The 21,804-nt window shown below is 48.0% G+C and overlaps 1 protein-coding gene and 1 non-coding gene across 4 annotated transcripts in view; one reads left to right on the forward strand and one right to left on the reverse strand.

Annotated features, from left to right (window-relative positions):
- PRPSAP1 (phosphoribosyl pyrophosphate synthetase associated protein 1) overlaps nucleotides 1–21,379 on the reverse strand; it is a 43,513-nt gene extending 22,134 nt beyond the window's left edge. The window contains exons 1-3 of one of the 3 annotated variants that reach the window (XM_003813244.5): nucleotides 20,716–21,379; nucleotides 15,709–15,761; nucleotides 11,881–11,947 (exon numbers count right to left, since the gene is read on the reverse strand). In XM_003813244.5, coding sequence (XP_003813292.1) covers nucleotides 11,881–11,947; nucleotides 15,709–15,761; nucleotides 20,716–20,885 — 290 coding nt within the window. In that variant the 5' untranslated portion in view covers nucleotides 20,886–21,379. Of the gene's footprint in view, nucleotides 1–11,880; nucleotides 11,948–13,718; nucleotides 13,839–15,708; nucleotides 15,762–20,715 lie in introns of those variants that run through there. The other 2 variants (XM_034942937.3, XM_063599418.1) reach the window with 2 other exon arrangements.
- On the forward strand, nucleotides 4,535–4,641 carry LOC112437711 (U6 spliceosomal RNA). The gene has a single exon (XR_003026255.1). It is a non-coding gene; the product is annotated as a U6 spliceosomal RNA (small nuclear RNA).
- Nucleotides 21,380–21,804: the final 425 nt, after the last annotated feature.

Genomic DNA, 21,804 nt, shown 5'->3' on the forward strand with positions numbered 1-21,804 from the left:
GCTTAGGCCAGCATGAATGCCAAGGGAAACCCAACTGCCCTTCCATTTAGCTGCCATTAACAGAAAGATTTGGTCTCTTTCCATTGAGTGTGGGGAGGTCTTGGAACATAATTTTTTTTTTTTTTTTTGAGACGGAGTCTCGCTGTCGCCCAGGTTGGAGTGCAGTGGCGCGATCTCAGCTCACTGCAGGCTCTGCCCCCCGAGGTTCACGCCATTCTCCTGCCTCAGCCTCCCGAGTAGCTGGGACTACAGGCGCCCGCCACCTCGCCCGGCTAATTTTTTGTATTTTTAGTAGAGACGGGGTTTCACCATGTTAGCCAGGATGGTCTTGATCTCCTGACCTTTTGAGATGAAGTCTCACTCTGTCGCCCAGGCTGGACTGCAGTGGTGTGATCTCAGTTCACTGCGACCTCCGCCTCCCAGGTTCAGGCAATTCTCCTGTCTCATCCTCCCGAGTAACTGGGATTATAGGTGTGCACCACCACACGTGGCTAATTTTGTATTTTTAGTAGAAACAGGGTTTCTCCATGTTGGTCAGGCTGGTCTCGAACTCCCGACCTCAGGTGATCCGCCCACCTCGGCCTCCCAAAGTGCTGGGATTACAGGCATGGGCCACTATGCCCAGCTGGAACTTAATTTTCGAAAACCTCCCTGGAGGCTGGACGCAGCCCAGCCAATATGGTGAAACCTTGTCTCTACTAAAAATACAAAAATTAGCCAGGTGTGGTGGCACGTGCCTGTAGTCCCAGCTACTGGGGAGGCTGAGGCAGGAGAATCTCTTGAACCTGGGAGGCAGAGGTTGCAGTGAGCCGAGATCATGCCACTGCACTCCAGCCTGGGCAACAGAGTGAGACTCTGTCTCAAAAAACAAAACAAAACAAAACAAACAAACAAAAACCTCCCTGGACCTTTCTTTCCCTGACATATAAATTCCTGACAAAGATTACCCAGAGAGACAAAAAATGAAATATGAATCTGAAAGATATTAGAAGGAAAGGCGATTTCCAATGATTATAAATTTGGATTGCTAGCTTTTGCCAAGGATAATCAAACCTAATGTAGACTCTGCATTCATTCATTCATTCATTCATTCATTCTTTCTTTCTTTCACTTACTCACTCACTTATTAAGAAATGGTCTCACCCTGTCACCCAGGCTAGAGTGCAGTGGTACAATCTTAGCTCAGTGCAGCCTCGAACTCCCGGGCTCAAGTGATGCTCCCGCCTCAGCCTATCAAAGCACTGGGATTACAGGCATGCGCCACCATTCCCAGACAGGCTCTTCCTTTAAAAAGGGGTGAGAGCCTTGAAATCCTTCCAGGACCTCTCTCAGTATTCACTTCTCACATTAGCTTCCTCCTGCTCTTCCTGGACTATCCACGCATCCTCAAACATCCCCGTCTTGGGGTGGGGGTGGTGGTCAGGACTGTATCTCCCTTCCCTTCCCCATGTCATCAGTTCCTACCCATGGCAGCAGGTTCTTCAGGTACCAGTTCTTGAACAATTATCAGCTCTACACTGACACGTAGGTGATGCTGCCCTCATTACAGCAAAGCAGAAAGCCTGCCATACACACAGCAGAGTTAGCGTTTGCTGAATAGGTGGCTGAATGAAATACTCAGCAAGAGATGCTTTCTAGCTTGAAGGGTAATCAAGCCATTTCCTCCCAGTCTCTTCCAATTTATGTTTACACTTCTCTGTAAGGCAGAGTGCATTTGGGAGTGAGCGATTTCAAGGACATCCTTTTATTCTGACAATGTTTCCCACTTCCAGGTTCAACTCCTGGAACTTCCAATTTCACCCTTGTAATTTGGATTTTTCTTAACTATTGCAAGCATTCTATGATTAAAAAAAACAAAAACAAAAACAAAAAATTTCTCCCTGAGGAGACTGATGCAGGGCTCAACTTCAAGACAGCTAAGACATTCCTTTTAGACTGCTAATCCATTCCATTATTTTCCAGTTACCTTTTATTTTTCCTCTCAATAAATTGGAGCATTTTTCTCCTTCAGACTTCCAAATTAATAATGCCAAGTCTGGCATCAAAAGGTCAGATAATCTTTGGTAGAATCAAAGCAATTATCAAACACTTTCAAGAAAGTTGGGAATTCATAATAGTCCATTTTAGTTCATCATCCATGCAACACATATTTAGGGGGCAACTTGAGTCAAGCACTGTGGTAGGTAAACAAGGCAAACCACCTCTAGAGAAAGCCAAAGGCCATCTGGGACCATTCTCGAGGTACTCATTCTTCCCAAGAAGGAGCACATCTGACTCATGGAAGAATGTGCGGTCCCCTTCCCAGAGACTTTTTTGTTTAAAAGATTTTTTTTCTTTTCTTTTCTGTTTTGTAAGAGGCAGGGTCTCACTATGTTGCCACGGCTGGTCTTGAACTCCTGGGTTCATGCAATCTTCCCATCTCAGCCTCCCAAAGTGCTGGGATTATAGGCATGAGCCACCACACCCAGGCTGGCTGTGGCTTCATAAACCAGATCCCAATATCCACAATATGTTTGGAGTCAGTTAATTTAGTAGCTTCTGTAAGCGTTATCTGTTCAAGTAGTGACTTTTTTTTGTTTTTTGTTTTGTTTTGGAGATGGAAATTCGTTTTTGTCACCCAGGCTGGAGTGTAATGGTGCGATCTCGGCTCACTGCAACCTCTGCCTCCTGGGTTCAAGCAATTCTCCTGCCTCAGCCTCTCAAGTAGCGGGGATTACAGGCACCCACCACCATGCCCAGCTAATTTTTGTATTTTTAGTAGAGATGGGGTTTCACCATGTTGGCCAGGCTGGTCTTAACTCCTGACCTCAGGTGATCCACCTGCCTCGGCCTCCCAAAGTGTGTTGGGATTACAGGTGTGAGCCACCACACTCAGGCTCAAGTAGTGGGTTTTTAGCTGGCTTTGTCATAGACAATACACAAGTGGACCAAGTGCAGTAGCTTATGCTTGTAATCCTAGCACTTTGAGAGGCCAAGGCAGGAGTATTGCTTGAAGCCAGGAGTTTGATACCAGCCTGGGCAACATAGCAAGACCTGGTCTCTAAAAATAAAATAAAATTTAAAAATCAGCCAGGCACGGTGGTGCTCACCTGTAGTCCTAGCTCTTCGGGAGGCTGAGGTGGGAGGATCCCTCAAACCCATATAATGAGCTGTGACTGCACCACTGCACTCCAACCTGGGCAACAGAGTGAGACCCCATCTCTCAAAAAACACACAAAAAAATAAAAACAAAATCAAGTAAAATACACAAGTGTATGACACCATGAGTTTTGGAGAACACAGCACAAGGGAGGCCCAGATAATAAAACATTAATGAACAAGATAAACCATTTTTGAGAAGTCTTGATTTCAGGGTAACATTCCTTTCATTAATAAGCAATTTCTGGGCCGGATGCGGTGGCTCACGCCAGTAATCCGAGAGGCCAAGACAGGTGGATCACCTGAGGTCAGGAGTTAGAGACCAGCCTAACCAACATGGTGAAAGCCCGTCTCTACTAAAAATTCAAAAATTAGCCGGGCATGGTTGCAGGCGCCTGTAATCCCAGCTACTTGGGAGGCTGAGGCAGAAGAATTGCTTGAACCTGGGAGGCAGAGGTTGTAGTGAGCCGACATCATACCACTGCACTCCAGCCTGGGCTACAGAGCGAGAATCCTTCTCAAAAAAAAAAAAAAAAGGCCAGGCACGGTGGCTCACACCTGTAATCCCAGCACTTTGGGAGGCCGAGGCAGGCGGATTACCTGGGTCGGGAGTTCGAGACCAGCCTGACCAACATGGAGAAACCCCCGTCTCAACTAAAAATACAAAATTAGCCAGGCATGGTGGTGCATGCCTGTAATCCCAGCTACTCAGGAGGCTGAGGCAGGAGAATAGCTTGAACCTGGGAGGTGGAGGTTGTGGTGAGCCGAGATCATGCCATTGCACTCCAGCCTGGGCAACAAGAGTGAAACTCCATCTCAAGAAAAAAAAAAAAAAAAAGAGCAATTTCCCATGAGGTTTTTATTTTCCATTTTTCCAAGGGATTCAACATCCTCCAGCCCAACGCTAAAGAAAGCCCCATACCTCACCCCTTATTGGTCAGAAAGGTGACAAAAGGGGCTTTGTCACATTGGCTTTACCCATTCACTGAGAGATACTGGACAAATTGGACACCAGGCAGTTACTCTGTGAACTAGCAGGGCGAAGAGAAATCGGCTGGCAGTCTCTGCTTTATCTGTTCCCTAAGAATGTTGCAAGTACACCCTGGCTAGCTCTTGTAGTCTTTCTCTCTAAGTAGGACATTCTTAATTGTTTTACCAACTACTTTTCTTTCTTTTTTTTAAATAGAGAAAGGTCTCACCATGTTGCCCAGCTGGTCTTGTGCCCCTGGGCTCAGGCAATCCTCCCGCCTTGGCCTCCCAAAGTGCTGGGAGTACAGCTTGAGCCACCACGCCCAGCCAACCAACTACTTTTCTTTCCCCTAAGAAAACCACATCCTATATTAAGTCCAGCCCTTACTGCTCCAGCATTTTGGACAGGCAAAAACTAACCTGAGGTGTGCTCTCTTCGGCAGCACATATACTAAAATTGGAATGATACAGAGAAGATTAGCATGGCCCCTGTGCAAGGATGACACGCAAATTCGTGAAGTGTTCCATATTGGAAAACAACAACAACAACAACAACAACAAACTAACCTGAGATGAGGAAACAGGCATGGTATACGCATTCATTAAACTAGCCAGGCTTGCAAAAGAGAAACCACACCACAGCTGGAAGTAATGGGGAAGAATTTACCCTGCTCCCAACTGTAACAATTAATCATCTGCAGCAGCTGTAAATTTTTTGTTGTTGTTTTGAGACTGAGTCACTCTGTCACCCAGGCTGGAAGGCGAGAGTGCAGTAGCACCATCGTGGCTCACTGCAACCTCTGCCTTCCGGGTTCAATCGATTCTCCCACCTCAGCTTTCCGAATATCTGGGATTACAGGCACCTGCCACCATGCCTGGTTAATTTTTTGTATTTTTAGTAGAGACGGGGTTTCACCATGTTGGCTAGTCTGGTCTCAAACTCCTGACCAACTGATCCACCTGCCTCAGCCTCCCAAAGTGCTGGGATTACAGGTGTGAGCCACCGTGCCCAGCTGTAAATGTTATTTTAATGAGTCTTCTTACTTTACATCAACACACTAGAACTTGTACATAAACATAAAAATTAACCTTTAAAATATACTTCATAAGCTTCATATTTTACTTAGTTCCATTGCTTGGTATATCTGGAAAATCTCTGAGTATCACACAGTTCAATTACCCAAAATAATCATTTTGTTCTGAATGGCTTTTTGCCATTTCCAAAAATTAAACCTATCCTCAACGACCAAAAGGTTGCTATTATTAGAACAGTCAAAAGAAATATGCTGCAAGTTTGGAAGCAGTAGTTCCAAAGTTATTCCAAGCAAAAACAGCACCAAAAAAAGGTATCTATGTGATTTTAGAACAACAGCTCTGAAGGCAACTAAGCTTATTTTAATGTCTAAGCTTTGGTCTGTTTGCCTAAAATTAGCCTTATTACTTTAGGCAATGCCCCCTTCCTCCCAACAACAGAAAAACCTGTAAAAGATATTCCTTCATCTATGTAACTGCAGATAATATTAAAAAACCAGGTCGGGCACAGTGGCTCATGCCTGTAATCCTAACATTCTGGGAGGCTGAGGCAGGTGAATCACCTAAGGTCAGGAGTTCGAGACCAGCCTAGGCAACATGGAGAAACCCCATCTCTACTAAAAATACAAAAATTAGCTGGGTGTGGTGGTGCGCACCTGTAATCCCAGCTACTCAGGAAGCTGAGACAGGAGAATTGCTTGAACCCAGGAGGCAGAAGTTGCAGTAAGCCGAGATTGTGCCACTGCACTCCAACCTGGGCAACACAGCAAGACTCCGTCTCAAAAAATAAATAAAATAAAATATAAAATAAAATAAAAAATTAGGCCAGGCGTGGTGGCTCATGCCTGTAATCCCAGGACTTTGGGAGGCCGAGGTGGATGGATCACCTGAGGTCAGGGGTTCAAAACCAGCCTGGCCAACATGGTAAAACCCCATCTCTACTAAAAATACAAAATTAGCCAGGCATGGTGGTACATGCCAGTAATCCCAGCTACTCAGGAGGCTCAGGCAGGAGAATCACTTGAACCTGGAAGGCGGAGGTTGTAGTGAGCCGAGGTCGCACCACTGCACTCCAGCCTGGGCAACAAGAAAGAAACTCGTCTCAAAAAAAAAATTAAATTAAATTAAATTATCTGTGTTCTTTAGTTGGTACTAAAGTATCCAGTACTCAAGCACTACAAAAACTAGTTTATTGACTGGGCACGGTGGCTCACGTCTATAATCTCAGCACTTTGGGAGGCCAAGGCGGGTGGATCACCTGAGGTCAGGAGTTTGAGACCATTCTGGTCAACACTGTGAAACCCCGTCTCTACTAAAAATACAAAAATCAGCTGGCTGTGGTGGCACACGCCTATAATCCCAGCTACTCAGGAGGCTGAGGCAGGAGAATTGCTTGAACCTGGGAGGCAGAGGTTGCAGTGAGCCGAGATCAGGCCACTGCACTCCAGCCTGGGTAACACAGCAAGCCTCCATCTCAAAAAAACAACAAAAAGAACCAGTTTATTGTGACAAACCTAATAACCTTCTTTATGGGCTGCACACCCACACAAAACAACACATCCAACCTCTGTCTTTTTTCCAAATTTTTCCTTTCTTCTTCCATCCCTATCAGCTTAAGAGACAGAGAAAATGCCAGGTGATGATATTTTTGCTTTGATGCTCTTAAACTGAACCACTGGGAAGAGACTTGCAGCTTTTATCTCAACACCAAATACACATAAAGAAACTTCACCATCTTCAGGAGAGGGTTCTGGTTTTCAGAAGTACCCATTTATACCTATGTGCCTTTTTCAACAGGGAAGGTGCCTTTCCATGTTGACGTATGTAAAATTGTCATTGTTATTGTACAAGACTCTGCTACACCTCTATGAAGTGCTTCCTACTTCTTCCTTTGGCCAAAATTTCTTTTTTCTTTTAAATAAAAGCTGGGCACAGTGCCTCATGCATGTAATCCAAGCACCTCGGGAGGCCGGGGCAAGCGGATCAGCTGAGCTCAGGAGTTCAAGACCAGCCTGGGCAACATGGCAAAACCCTGTCTCTACTAAAAATACAAAATTAGCCATGCATGGTGGCATGTGCCTGTAGCCCCAGCTACTTGGGAGGGTAAGATGGTGGGTGCTGAGACAGGAGAATCACTTGAGCCTGGGAGGTGGAGGCTGCAGTGAGCCGAGATCGTGCCACTGCACTCCAGCCTGTGTGACAGAGCAAGGCCTTGTCTCAAAAAAAAAAAAAAAAAAAAAAAAAAAAGAATAGAGACAGGGTCTTAGTATATTGCCCAGGCTGGTCTTGAACTCCTGGCCTCAAGTGATCCTCTCACCTTGGTCTCCCAAAGTACTAGGATTAAAGGCATGAGCCACCACACCTGACCATGGTCCAATTTCCTAATACTCAAGACACAAGTGAGAAAAACGGTAAGTGTTTCCCAATTTGCTATTAACTAAGTCATTTTTTCATGCTTCTTTTGTCCCTTCCCTGGAAGACACTTGCACACTGATGATCCTTTGTTTGTCAAGTTCAGTCTTTACTACCCCCAGCATCACTCTAGATTGCACGTGTTAAATACTTATATTGAGCACTCTTGGTTACCATGTGATATCAAAGCCAAGAATTTTATAAAATTCAACTTCTTATCACAAAGGACACTAACAATATGCTGTTTCTATGCTCGACTAGTTTGAGATAACCATGAACGGCCTGGCATGGTGGCTCACGCCTGTAATGCCGGCACTTTGGGAGGCCGAGGCAGGCAGATCACTTGAGGTTGGGAGTTTGAGACCAGCCTGACCAACATGGAGAAACCCCATCACTACTAAAAATACAAAATTAGCCGGGCGTAGTGGCACATGCCTGTAGTCCCAGCTACTCGGGAGGCTGAGGCAGGAGAATTGCTTGAACCTGGGAGGCGGGGTTTGTGGTGGGGTTTGCAGTGAACCGAGATCGCGCCATTGCACTCCAGCCTGGGCAACAAGAACGAAACTCCATCTCAAAAAAAAAAAAGCGGGGGGGTGGCGGGGACTGCCTTTCACAAAACTGGTCCCTGGTGCCAAAAAGGTTGGAGACTGCTGGACTATCTAACAAAATGGGGTCTCTGCCGTGAGAAGATTATAACGTCTTAGCTCCTCCCCTGACTCATAGATGATCCCTAAATACATGTAACAAAACAAAGATGCCAAGAGCACAGCTGCTCATGTGCCAGAGGAGAACTGCTCTGATCATGCACCAACTCAGTTCAGTCTTTTTCTGGAGAAGTCCAACTCAAATTCCAGATTACAATGCAGACCAACGAATTAGTGTTAACAATTTGACTTTTTTTTTTTTTTTTTTTTTTTTGAGATAAGATCTGGCTCTGTTGCCCAGGTTAGAGTAGAGTGGTGCAATCACAGCTCACTGTAGCCTCGACCGCCTAGGCTCAAGCAATCCTCCCAACTCAGCCACCCGAGTAGCTCAGACTACAGGTGCACACCACCATGCCTGGCTAATTTTCAAATTTTATTTGTAGAGATGGAGTCTCGCTATGTTGCCCAGGCTGTTCTCAAGCCATCTTGGACTCAAGTGATCCTCCTGCCTTGGTGTCTCAAAGTCCTGGGATTACAGGTGTGAGTCACTGTACCTGGCCAACAAGATTTCTTAAAGATAACTCTTTACATGACAAATTCTTTCGTTATCACAAATTCAATTAGGGTAGTAAAGAGACTTCACCAATCAATCATGCTTTTAGAATTAGACCCCAATGGCTGGGCACCGTGGCTCACGCCTATAATCCCAGCACTTTGGGAGGCCGAGGCGGGTGGATCACGAGGTTAGGAGATCGAGACCATCCTGGCTAACATGGTGAAACCCCGTCTCTACTAAAAATACAAAAAATTAGCCGGGCGTGGTGGTGGGCGCCTGTAGTCCCAGCTACTCGGGAGGCTGAGGCAGGAGAATGGCGTGAACTCGGGAGGCGGAGCTTGCAGTAAGCCAAGATTGCGCCACTGCACTCCAGCCTGGGCGACAGAGTGAGACTCCGTCTAAAAATAAAAGATGGAGAGTCAAACAAAACCACCAGGCAAAAAAGACTCCAGTCACCAGGAGGCAAACAATACAAAACCAAAACTGCTGGAGAAAATGTGAATTCGTATATCCTCAATGAGGGCAACACAGCCCCTTCCCTCAATACCACAAGGCATGGACCCTCACAACCAGAAATTTCTTAGGATCTTCCTACAGATACACCTGAAACACCGACAATATGATGTACATACGATGAGGCTCACAGCAGCCTCTATTATATCAGCATAAGACTAGAAACAAACTGACACACAAGAGACTGAATAAACCGATGCATCCACACAAGATGTCATGAAGCAGCAGGAAGACAAGACAACAGGAACACAGCTTCCTTCCGAGGTACCTGAATCTCATCATAGTGAAAGAGCCATCATGGTGAAACCCAAATTGAGGGACATTCGACAAAGTAATCGGTAAAACGTCAGTCTTCAAATGTGTCAAAGTTTTCAAAGTCAAGGCCGGGTGTGGTGGTTCATGTCTGTAATCCCAGCACTTTGGGAGGCTGAGGCGGGTGGATCACTTCTTAGTCCAGGAGTTCAAGACCAGCCTGGGCAACATGGCAAAACCTCATCTCTACTAAGAATACAAAAAATTAGCCCAGGATGGTGGCACACACCTATGGTCCCAGCTACTAAGGAGGCTGAGGTGGGAGGATCGCTTTGAGTTCAGGAGCTTAAGGCTGCAGTGAGCCATGATCGTGTCACTGCATTCCTGCATGAGTGACAGAGCAAGACCCTATCTCAAATTAAAAAAAAAAAAAGAAAGTCAAATAAAGGCCATGAGGAACTGCTCCAAACTAAAGAAGACTGAATAGGGCTGGGCGCAGTGGCTCACGCCTATAATCCCAGCACTTTAGGAGGCTGAGGCAGGCGGATCACTTGAGGCCAGGAGTTCGAGACCAGCCTGGCCAACATGGTAAAACCCCATCACTACTAAAAATACAAAAAAATTACCCGGGCATGGTGGCAGGCGCCTGTAATCCCAGATACTCGGGAGGCTGAGGTAGAATCACTTGAACCCGGGAGGTGGAGGCTGCAGTGAGCCAAGATCACACCACTGCACTCCAGCCTGGGCAACAGAGTGAGACTCCGTCTCAAAAAAACAAAACAAACAAAAACGAAACATATAAAGCATCCAGCACACTGGTGGCACACTCAGTGCCATTCTTATTACTAATATGGTCTGGGGAATGTACACTGATCAGGACATGAAGGTCTAGATCTTTCAGAGACACAGATGGTATAATGGCCCACTCCCTGTCAGGCGATGAGAAAGGAGATAGTCCCGCATAGAAGCATGAACGTTCTCACTCAAGCAGGCCAGGATTCCCCAGGTGTCAGCCCCCTGCCCTGAGGGAAGCAAGGGCGACGATCTCTGAAACAGAGATAGGCTAGAAACAGGCCACGGCGCAAGATAAAATGCAGTGCAAAAACCTCTCTTGATGGGTATGAACCAGGAGCAGTTTATGCACCACACGTAACAACTAGAAGCTTTTCAGCAGAGCTGAGCTGATGGACACTGGCCTGGGGTCAGTGCAAACCATGGGAAAACCCTTTGTCCTTGAGGAGTTTAAAACTTGGGGAGTGGTGGCTCACGCCTGAAATCCCAAAACTTTGGGAGGCTGAGGTGGATGGATCACTTGAGGTCAGGAGTTCAAGACAAGCCTGGCCAACATAGTGAAACCCTGTCTCTACTAAAAATACAAAAATTAACTGGGCATGGTGGTGGGCACCTGTAATCCCACCTACTAGGGAGGCTGAGGCAGGAGAATCACTTGAACCCAGGAGGTAGAGGCTGCAGTGAGCCAAGACTGTGCCACTGCACTCCAGCCGGGGTGACAGAGTGAGACTGTCCCAAAAAAAAGCCTGGAGAGAAGTAAACAGGTAACAGTACAGTGTGACAAATGGTAGGAATTCCAAAAGACAGTAATTGTATTTGGGGAAGCATTTAGTTTAACATGCAAACGAATGTGTAACTTTTTTTTTTTCTTTGGTGAGACAGTCTCACTCTGTCGCCCAGGCTAGAGTGCAGTGGTGCGATCTCAGCTCACCTCTGCCTCCTGGGTTCAAGCACTTCTCCCGCCTTAGCCTCTCAAACAGCTGGACTACAGGCGCATGCCACCATGCCCAGCTAATTTTTGTTTTTTGTTTATTTTGTTTTTTTTTTGAGATGGAGTCTTGTTCTGTAGCCCAGGCTGGAGTGCAGTGGCACGATCTCGGCTCACTGCAAGCTCTGCCTCCTGGGTTCACGCCATTCTCCTGTCTCAGCCTCCTAAGTAGCTGGGACTACAGGTGCCCGCCACCACGCCCAGCTAATTTTTTTGTATTTTTTAGTGGAGACGGGGTTTCACCATGTTAGCCAGGATGGTCTCGATCTCCTGACCTCGTGATCCGCCTGCCTCGGCCTTCCAAAGTGCTGGGATTACAGGCGTGAGCCACTGCGCCCAGCCAGCAATTTCTGTATTTTTAACAGAGACGCGGTTTCAACATATTGGTCAGGCTGGTCTCGAACTCCTGACCTTGTGATCCGCCCACCTCGGCCTCCCAAAGTGCTGGCATAACAGGCGTGAGCCACACGCCCGGCCTGAATATATAACTTTTAAAAACACTAAGTTGTTGTTCATATGAAAAGATAATCAATTATATTGTTAAGGTTTTTACAGAAAAGAGATAAAGTAGTCAGTCCTCTTACCTGGGTATTGTCTGTATAATGAAAATATCTTGGCCACGAACAGATTCTTTTATTTCAACTCTTGTTTCTGAAAAATAAAAATGTTCTAAAGTTTTAAGAAAAGCTCCTATGTTAAAAAGGAGAAAAAAGAAAAACAAAAGCACTTCATGCCGGGCGCGGTGGCACATGCCTGTAATCCTAGCACTTTAGGAGGGCTGAGGAAAGCAGATCACTTGAGCACCAGAGTTCAAGAACAGCCTAGGCAACATGACAAAATCCTGTCTCTACAAAAAATACAAGAATTAGCTGGGCGCGGTGGCTCACGCCTGTAATCCCAGCACTTTGGGAGGCCGAGGTGGGCAGATCACGAGGTCAGGAGATCAAGACCATCCTGGCTAACACAGTGAAACCCCGTCTCTACTAAAAACACAAAAAATTAGCCGGGCGTGGTGGCGGGCGCCTGTAGTCCCAGCTACTCGGGAGACTGAGGCAGGAGAATGGCGTGAACCCGGGAGGCAGAGCTTGCAGTGAGCCGAGATCGCGCCACTGCACTCCAGCCTGGGTGACACAGCGAGATTCCGTCTCAAAAAAAAAAAAAAAAAAGAGTTCTTCGAGACCAGCCCGGCCAATATGGTGAAACCCTGTCTCTACTAAAAATACAAAAATTAGCCAGGCATGGTGGCGCACGACTATAGTCCCAGCTACTCAGGAGGCTGAGGCAGAAGAATCACTTGAACCTGGGAGGCAGAGCTTGCAGTGAGCCGTGATCGCGCCACTCCACTCCAGTCTGGGTGACACAGCGAGATTCTATCTCAAAAAAATAATTAGCTGGACATGGTGACACGTGCCTGTAGTCCCAGTGGGAGGATCACCTGAGCCAGGGAAGGTCATGGCTGCAGTGTGAGCTGAAACTGTGCCACTGCACTTCAGCCTGGACAACAGAGACCTTGTCTGGAGAATAAAAAAAAAAAGCAGAAAAGCAAAGCACTCATGATGCAACAGCTAGAAACATTTGGAGGGAGTAAAGATTAATCTAAACCAACATTTTATCTGGGGCAAAAGAATAAGTCTTGGAGCAGTATGAAGAAGAGGAAGCGAGAATGACCCCCGACTGAGCGCAGTCCGTGCACCGCCACTGCATCCCGCTCCCAGTGCCTACGTCCGGCTGCTTTCGTTGCCACCATGCCCAAGAGAAAGGCTGAAGGGGATGCTAAGGGAGATGAGGCCAAGGTGAAAGACGAACCACAGAGAAGATCTGTGAGGCTGTCTACTAAACCTGCTCCTCCCTCCAAAGCCAGAGCCCAGGCCGAAAAAGGCCACTGCAAAGAAGGGAGAGAAGGTACCCAAGGGAAAAAGGAAAAAGCTGACACTGGCGAGGAGGGGAATGACTCTATGGGAAGTGGAGATGCCTGAACATACCAGGCACCTGCTGGAGATGCTGAGGGAAGCGTGTGCATTTTGGATAACTGTGTACTTCTGGTGACTGTACAGTCTGAAGTACTATTTTTTATCAAGTTTTATAAAAACGCAGAATTTCTGTTTTCTAAGCTATGTTGTTAGCACACAGAACGCTTCATTGTTGTTCTGGGGGAAGTAGCATATGTCATGAATAGAATGTCTCCGAAGCTGGATTGATGTGGAGAAAGCACCTTTCCCTTCTAGTTTTGAGAGATTTCCTCTCGGCTCCCAGGAAGAGGGGCTGACTTTGACACACATGGCCACCTCAGCACACAAAAGCCTTGTGCTCTGAAAAAACAAATTTGTTTCTATGTCCTCTTCTCCCTTTCCACCTTTCAGCATGGACTTAAATCCCTTAAAGCCAGACATCTGTTGGCACCTGACCCCCCATAATTGATTACCAGTGTGGCAGGCAATCTGGACCTTCCAGTGATGCCACTGAGATGGCGCCCCTCAAAAGAGTAGTAGTTCCGTTTCTAGACTGTGGATCTTCAGATAAACTCTGCCATTTTCATTTCACTTCCTGAAAGTCAGGGTCAGCTTGTGAAAAGTTGTTAAACAACATGCTAAATGTTCACTGAGTTTTACAGTGGCTTTCTGATTTTTGGTAGTGCACTGAAAAAGGGAGTTTGGCTGGGCGCGGTGGCTCCGCCTGTAATCCCAGCACTTTGGGAGGCCGAGGCAGGAGAATTGCTCAAACCTGGGAGGCAGAGGCTACAGTAAGCTGAGATCGCACCACTGCACTCCAGCCCAGGCGACATCCTTATTATTTTTTCAACAAATGCTGAAGCCTCCTCCATGTCAGGAACTGTACTGGGAACCCCAAAATGCAGGACTTGGACGAAGGGACAAAGACTGACCCAGGAGAGATGATACAACAACAAGGCCAGCAAACCCTCCAGGCCCAATATGCCAGAGACGCTAGCCATGACGAAGGAGAAAGAACAATGGGGCTGGAAAAAAGGGCCTCACTGCAATCCAGAATGAGCAGCGCAGAAGGGGGTTTGGGAACATGGGAAGATGTGGGATCCGAGTGTGCCAAGCAGAGGGGCAGGCAGTTAGTCCACTTAGAAAGCAGACAGAGTGGGCCAGGCGCGGTGGCTCATGCCTGTAATCCCAACACTTTGGGAGGCCAAGACGGGTGGATCACCTGAGGTCAGGAGTTCAAGACCAGCCTGACCAACATGGCAAAACCCCCGTCTCTGCTAAAAATACAAAATTAGCCGGGTTTGGTGGCGTATGCCTGTAATCCCAGCTACTTGGGAGGCTGAGGCAAGAGAATTGCTTGAACCTGGGAGGTGGAGGTTGCAGTGAGCCAAGATCATGCCACTGCACTCCAGCCTGGGTGACAGAGCAAGACTCCGTCAAAAAAAAAAAAAGAAAGAAAGACAGAGTGAGGGGAAAGAGAGAGACAGGAGGTCAGAGAGCCAAGGGGCCAGGACTTGCAGGACTCTGGATTTCATTTCTTACTCGCTAAAGAGTCTGGAATTTATTCTAGCAGTGACAGGAAAGCCACTGGAAGATTTGAGGTTGGGAAGGGTTTCATCTACTTGTTTTAAAAAGACTGCTGGCTACTGTGTGAAGAAAACCGTGGCAGGGCAGGAGTGGCCACGGGGAGGCCATGGCATCTGTTTTGGAAGGTGTCTAGCAAGCAGCAAACGGCAGGCTGGACTGAAGTGGGAGCAGCAGAGGTTGTGAGAAGGGGTCAGATTTAAGATGTATTCCAAAGTCAGAGCACACAAGATGTGGTAATGGGTGGATCAACGATGAGGCAGGTAAAGGGGTAGAATCTGGATTCCCAAAGGGCCCCATGTGATTGCTAAAAAGACTGGACCCCAGCCTAGAGGGTAGGAGTAAGGAAGCAGTAGTAAGAAAAAATATTTGCATTTTAGAAATAACGTGGTGGAAGCCGAGCGCGGTGGCTCACGCCTGTAATCCCAGCACTTTGGGAAGCTGAGGTGGGAAGACTGCTTGAGCTCAGAAGTTCAAGACCAGCCTGGCCAACATAGTGAGACCCCATCTTAATAAAAATAAATAAATAAATAAATAAATAAAGGCTGGGCACAGTGGTCATGCCTGTAATCCCAGCACTTTGAGATGCCGAGGTGGGCAGACCACCTGAGGTGAGGAGTTCAAGACCAGCCTGGCCAATGTGGTGAAACCCCATCTCTACTAAAAATACAAAAATTAGCCGGGTGTGGTGGCGGGCGTCTGTAATCCCAGCTACTCAGCAGGCTGAGGCAGGAGAATTGCTTGAACCTGGGAGGCAGAGGTTGCAGTGAGCCAAGATAGTGCCACTGCACTCCAGCCGGGGCGACAGAGTGAGGATCTGTCTCAAAAAAACTAAATAAATAAAAAATAATTTAAAAAAAAGAAATAATTTTAACTTACCTCCATTGGTCTCTTGATATACAACAGACTTCCCCAATTCAGCACCAAGGCGCCTATAGATCAAAAAGAACAAAAAAGGGAAATTAAGATTTGTCTTTTTAAAAAAATTCCAGTTCATATGCATATGTCTAATAAAAAGACTCAAATAATTAAGCTGCCATTCTTTCCAAAAAATAATTCAGAAAATCTAATTCATTAAACTAAAATTCTGCTGTCACTCCATAAGCAGCTCACCACGTTGTAACATACTGCTTTACCAGACAGAGCTCACAACCCATGGTTAATGTCTGGTGCGTTGTTCTTTGAATAGTAATTTTCTTGGAAAATCACTTCCAAATACTTGGTTACAAGCAATGATTTCAATAACACACACCAGAGATAAATGCCTGAATTATCAAAAGCATAGAGAAGGAAAGAGGCTTCAGCACTCTGACCAAATGTGGTGTGGATCTTGTTTGGATCCTAATTAGAATAAACCAAGTGTAAAAAGCCATTTTTGGCCGGGCGCGGTGGCTCATGCCTGTAATCCCAGCACTTTGGGAGGCCAAGGCGGGCGGATCACCTGAGGTCGGGAGTTTGAGACCAGCCTGACCAACATGGAGAAACCCCGTCTAAAATACAAAATCAGCTGGGCGTGGTGGGGCATGCCTGTAATCTCAGCTACTAGGGAGGCTGAGGCAGGAGAATTGCTTGAACCTGGGAGGCGGAGGTTGTGGTGAGCCGAGATCGCGCCATTGCACTCCCGCCTGGGTAACAAGAGCAAAACTCCGTCTCAAAAAAAAAAAAGCCATTTAAAAAAATAATCAGAGAAAAATGGACAAAGACTAGATACTACATAATATTAAGGAATTAATAGTAGTGTGAGGTTTTAAGTCCTGATTAGTAAGCATTACTCTTTTGACAAGTGAAATGATATGATGTAAGGGAATCTATTTAAAAATATTCCAGGCCGGGTGCGGTGGCTCACGTCTGCAATCCCAGCACTTTGGGAAGCTGAGGTGGGCGGATCACCTGAGGTCAGGAGTTCGAGACCAGCCTAACTAATATAATAAAACCCTGTCTCTACTAAAAATACAAAAATTAGCTGGGTGTGGTGGCGAGCGTCTATAATCCCAGCTACTCAGGAGGCTGAGACAGGAGAATTGCCAGAATCCAGGAGGCAGAGGTTGCCGTGAGCCGAGATCACACCATCGCACTCCAGCCTGGGCAACAGGAGCGAAACTCTATCTCAAAAAATAATAATAAAAAAAATAAAATTAAAATCTCCAGCCAGGCCAGGCGCAGTGGTTCATGCTTGTAATCTCAGCATTTTGGGAGGCCAAGATGGGCGGAACACTTGAGGCCAGGAGTTCGAGACCCGCCTGGGCAACATGGAAAAACCCTGTCTCTACTAAAAACACAAAAATTAGCTGGGTGTGGTGGTGGGCACCTGTAATCCCAGTTACCTGGGAGCTGAGGCACGAGAATCGCCTGAACCTGGGAGGCGGGGGGGCTGCAGTGAGCCAAGATTGTGCCACTGCACTCCAGCCTGGGTGACTTTATCTCAAAAAAAAAAAAAACAACAAAACTCCAGCCAGGTATACACATACAATGGAATATTATTTGGCCTTAAAAAAAGAATAAATTCTGCGGCCAGGCGCAGTGGCTCATGCCTGTAATCCCAGCACTTTGGGAGGCCGAGGCGGGCAGATCACGAGGTCAGGAGATCAAGACCATCGTGGCTAACACGGTGAAACCCCATCTCTACTAAAAATACAAAAAATTAGCCGGGCGTGGTGGAGGGCGCCTGTAGTCCCAGCTACTTGGGAGGCTGAGGCAGGGGAATGGCGTGAACCCAGGGGGCGGAGCTTGCAGTGAGCAGAGATCGTGCCACTGCACTCCAGCCTGGGCGACAGAGCGAGATTCCGTCTCAAAAAAAAAAAAAAGAATAAATTCTGGTATGTGCTATGACATGAGGGAGCCTTGGACAAGGTATGCTGAGGAAAATAAGCCAGACACAGACAAATGCTATGATTCTATTTGTATGAAGTCCCAAGAGTAGGCAATTCATAGAGACAAAGTAGAATGAAGGCTACCAGGGAATGGGGACTTCGTATTTAATGGGTACAGAGTTTCTGTTTGGGATGATGAAAAGTTCTGGAAATGAATAGTGGTGATGGTTGTACAACACTGTGAATGTAGTTAAAGCCACTGAAGTGTACACTTAAAAATGGTTAAAAAGGTAGGCCAGGCACAGTGGCTCATGCCTGTAAAGGCGGCACTTCGGGAGGCCAAGGTAGGTGGATCACCTGAAGTTGGGAGTTTGAGACCAGCCTGACCAACATGGAGAAACCCCATCTCTACTAAAAATACAAAATTAGCGGGGTGTGGTGGTGCAAGCCTGTAATCCCAGCTACTTGGGAGGCTGAGGCAGGAGAATCACTTGAACTCGGGAGGCGGAGGTTGTGGGTGAGCCAAGATGGCTCTATTGCACTCCAGCCTGGGCAACAAGAGCAAAACTTCGTCTCAAAAACAAACAAACAAACAAACAAAAAACGGTTAAAAAGGTAAACTTTATGTTATGTATATAACAATTTTTAAAAATACTCCAGGTGGGCCGGGCGCAGTAGCTCACGCCTATAATCCCAGATCGCCTGAGGTCAGGAGTTTGAGACCAGCCTGGCCAACATGGTGAAACTCATCTCTACTAAAAATACAAAAACTAGCCAGGTGTGGCCGGGCGTGGTGGCTCACGCCTGTAATCCCAGCACTTTGGGAGGCCGAGGCGAGTGGATCACGAGGTCAGGAGATTGAGACCAACCTGGCTAACACAGTGAAACCCGTCTCTACTAAAAATACAAAAAATTAGCTGGGCGAGGTGGCGGGGGCCTGTAGTCCCAACTACTCGGAAGGCTGAGGCAGGAGAATGGCGTGAACCCTGGGGGCGTAGCCTGCAGTGAGCCGAGATCGCGCCACTGCACTCCAGCCTGGGCGACAGCGAGACTCCGTCTCAAAAAAAAAACAAAAACCAAAAACCAAAAAACTAGCCAGGTGTGGTGTCGGGCATCTGTGATCCCAGCTACTTTCGAGGCTGAGGCAGGAGAATCGCTTGAACTTGGGACGTGGAGGTTGCAGTAAGCCGAGATGGCACCACTGCACTCCAGCCTGGGTGACACAAGACTGTCTCAAAATAAATAAAACAGATAAGATAAAACAAAATCTTACCGAGCGACAAGTAAAACAGGTAAGGGAAGTATTTATGAATATGTATCATTTATAGTAATTCAAAATCTTTCGGGAATTTGCCAGGAAAGAATCTAAAACAAACAAACAAACAAAAAAAACCCTCACTGACTTTTAAAATGTGCCCTGCTCCCCTCTGCTCTCCCTCAAGGTCAGGTAGGGTAAATCTGAACCACTAGATACACACAGAAGCTTCGTTTAAAGTCAGTGTTTTCGTTGGCCTCAGAAAGAAAGACAAACAATCAGGGGTTAGAAATAGAAACTAGGTAGTAGACTGCAAAAGGATTGATTTGTTTTTTTTAACATTCTTCCAATCTCCAAAACTCCAACTATTAAAAAAAAAAACAAGCAGAGCTGAAAAAAAAATGACTAAAGTTTTCCCTTTCTTCTACATTTCCCCCCAGAAGTTTAAGATATATCCCTGCAATCATTTGTCAACCCTAAAAAAGTAAAGAAGTAACTCTATGAAAACTGTTTAAAATGTGAAAATGGCTTTAAATATTAAAAGACGAGCTATTCATTTTATGTCTTAGATTTCTAACAAGTGTATGTAGAAAGGGCATATAAGGCTCCTCCTTTATATCAGAGCTCTGGGATTCTCCAAAAGAGCCAACTAGAAAAGAGGCCATTTCACCGGGCGCGGTGGCTGAAGCCTGTAATCCCAGCACTTTGGGAGGCCGAGGCGGGCGGATCACGAGGTCAGAAGATCGAAACCATCCTGGCTAACACGGTGAAACCCACTCTCTACTAAAAATACAAAAAATGAGCCGGGTGTGGTGGCGGGTGCCTGTCGTCCCAGCTACTTGGGAGGCTGGGGCAGGACAATGGCGTGAACCCGGGAGGCGGAGCTTGCAGTGAGCCGAGATCTCGCCACTGCACTCCAGCCTGGGTGACAGAGCGAGACTCCATCTCAAAAAAAAAAAAGAAAAGAAAAAGAAAAGAGGCCACTTAGTAAACAACTATTCAGAGGGCCACTATGAGCCCCTACTCTGCTAGAACCAGATACTACTTCTACATTATCCCGGTCATACAATATTCTCAATCATGCCCATTTCACAGATGAGGTTCAGGGAAATCAAGTCTCTTGCCCACTGACACAGAGCTAGTAAGTGGCAAGGCTGGGAGGGCATCTCAGAGCTGTCAGACCCCAAAGGCGACTTGAGACCAGGGGCTTGGTTGGGTTAAAGACACAAATGACTGATCTTATCCCAAGCTGATTTACAAAGCAGGGTCAGGCCTGTCATTTCTACCACCAGCTCCGGCCCATCTGCCTCCCTGGAATTGCCTTCTTCGCACTGCCAGTCCCCACACCTTTGCTCTGCGACCGCACCTGCCGCGTCGGGTCCCCCAACTCACAACCACGCCCGCGGGTCTCACTGCAGGGAGACTTGAGAGTGGCGGCGGTCAGATTCCCAGGTCAACTCCAGCCGTGGGAAAGGAAGCCAAGCCCTGAGCCCCTTTCCCCAAGACACGCACTCCGGGGGCTCCAGAAAGCTCGGCCCGCCCCGGGGTGTGGGACTGCGGAGACGAAAGGCAGGCAGGCCGCGGACCCAGTCACGGGGCGGGGGGCTGAGGTCACCGAGAGTCCGCCCCAAGCCTCCCAGCTGCAAAACCGGGGAGCGGGGGGTGGTATCCGTCACCTCCAAGCTTTGTCCGGCTGGGAAGGCCCGCGCCTCCCGCCCCAGGTGCAGGAGGTGGGGCTGGTGGAGGGGAGCGGGTCCCTCCGGGCGCGAAGGAGAGCTAGGCGCCGCCGCCCCCGGCCCGGCCCTCCCACCGCCCCCTTACTCTGTGATGCGCTTGGCCAGCTCCGTGCAGGCGGCCGTGGAGTTGGCCGAGAAGACTCGGTAGCCGGTGCGAGCGGCGTTCATGGCCGGCGGGGGAACGGGGCGGGCGCGCGGGACGCGGAAAGCCGAGGACGCCGAGAGCGGGGGCAACAGCAGTAGCTTCTTGGGCATCGTCCGGCCCGCGGCGCGGTTACGACCGGCCCCGCGCGGGGCTGCACTCTGAGTGCTTCCGACTGCGAGACCCCGGTTCGGGTGGGGAAGGCGCTGAGAAACTCGGCGCAAGCGGGGAGAGCTCCGAGGTCCGTGCCCTTGCGCACCCCACACCACTGACTACAGCGGCCGAGCCTTCGCAGCGCCCCGCGCCGCCGCCTCAGAGCCAGAGGCAAGGCCACCGCCCCCTCCGGGCATCCGAAGAGCGTCGGCTAGAGCGCCCTCAGGCCGCCATCTCGGATGAGGGCAGGGAGCCTGGCGACTTTCTAAAAGCCTGTTCTTCCGAGGGGCATGTCACAGGTTCGCCCCGCCCCTGCTTTGACCGCTTCCACGGGAGCTCTTTCGGTCTCACTTTCTTGGGAGGAGCAGCCTACCTCGGTAGTGGCCCCAGGTGTTGCCAACTTTTTGGCCAGGACCCAACATGTCCGCCTCCGAGGAGGTATACGATCTAGCTCTGCATGTCTATGGTAGCACAGCGCCCGCCCCACGAGGCGCGTGCGCCGGCCGGAGATTAATTTGAAAAGTAGAGGGCGGGGGTTCTTTCCAGCTGGTTGACCGCAGTACTGAAGCGGCCAAAAGGTGGTCTTCTCCTGAGCCTGATCTTTCAGGCGTTTCCGAACAGATCCCCAACCCTGTGTCTGCGTGTAAGGCAAGGTTCCCTGAACGTGCCAAAGGCCCTCTTGCCGGTATTCGCTTTCAATCAAAAAAGCCCACCTTCCCCTCTTTCCATATGCGCCACCCCTCCGAGACCCACTCGCGATGCGTCTGCTCCACGGTCTTTCTGGTGACCTCAACCACAGTAAGCCGCCCGGCCCGCGGGACTGTGCCACACGTAGATGCTTGCATTTTTTAAATTTTTGTTGTTGTTGTTATTGTTTTG

This window comes from Pan paniscus, chromosome 19 (genome assembly GCF_029289425.2).
Source record: "Pan paniscus chromosome 19, NHGRI_mPanPan1-v2.0_pri, whole genome shotgun sequence".
NCBI classification, from domain to species: Eukaryota; Metazoa; Chordata; class Mammalia; order Primates; family Hominidae; genus Pan; species Pan paniscus.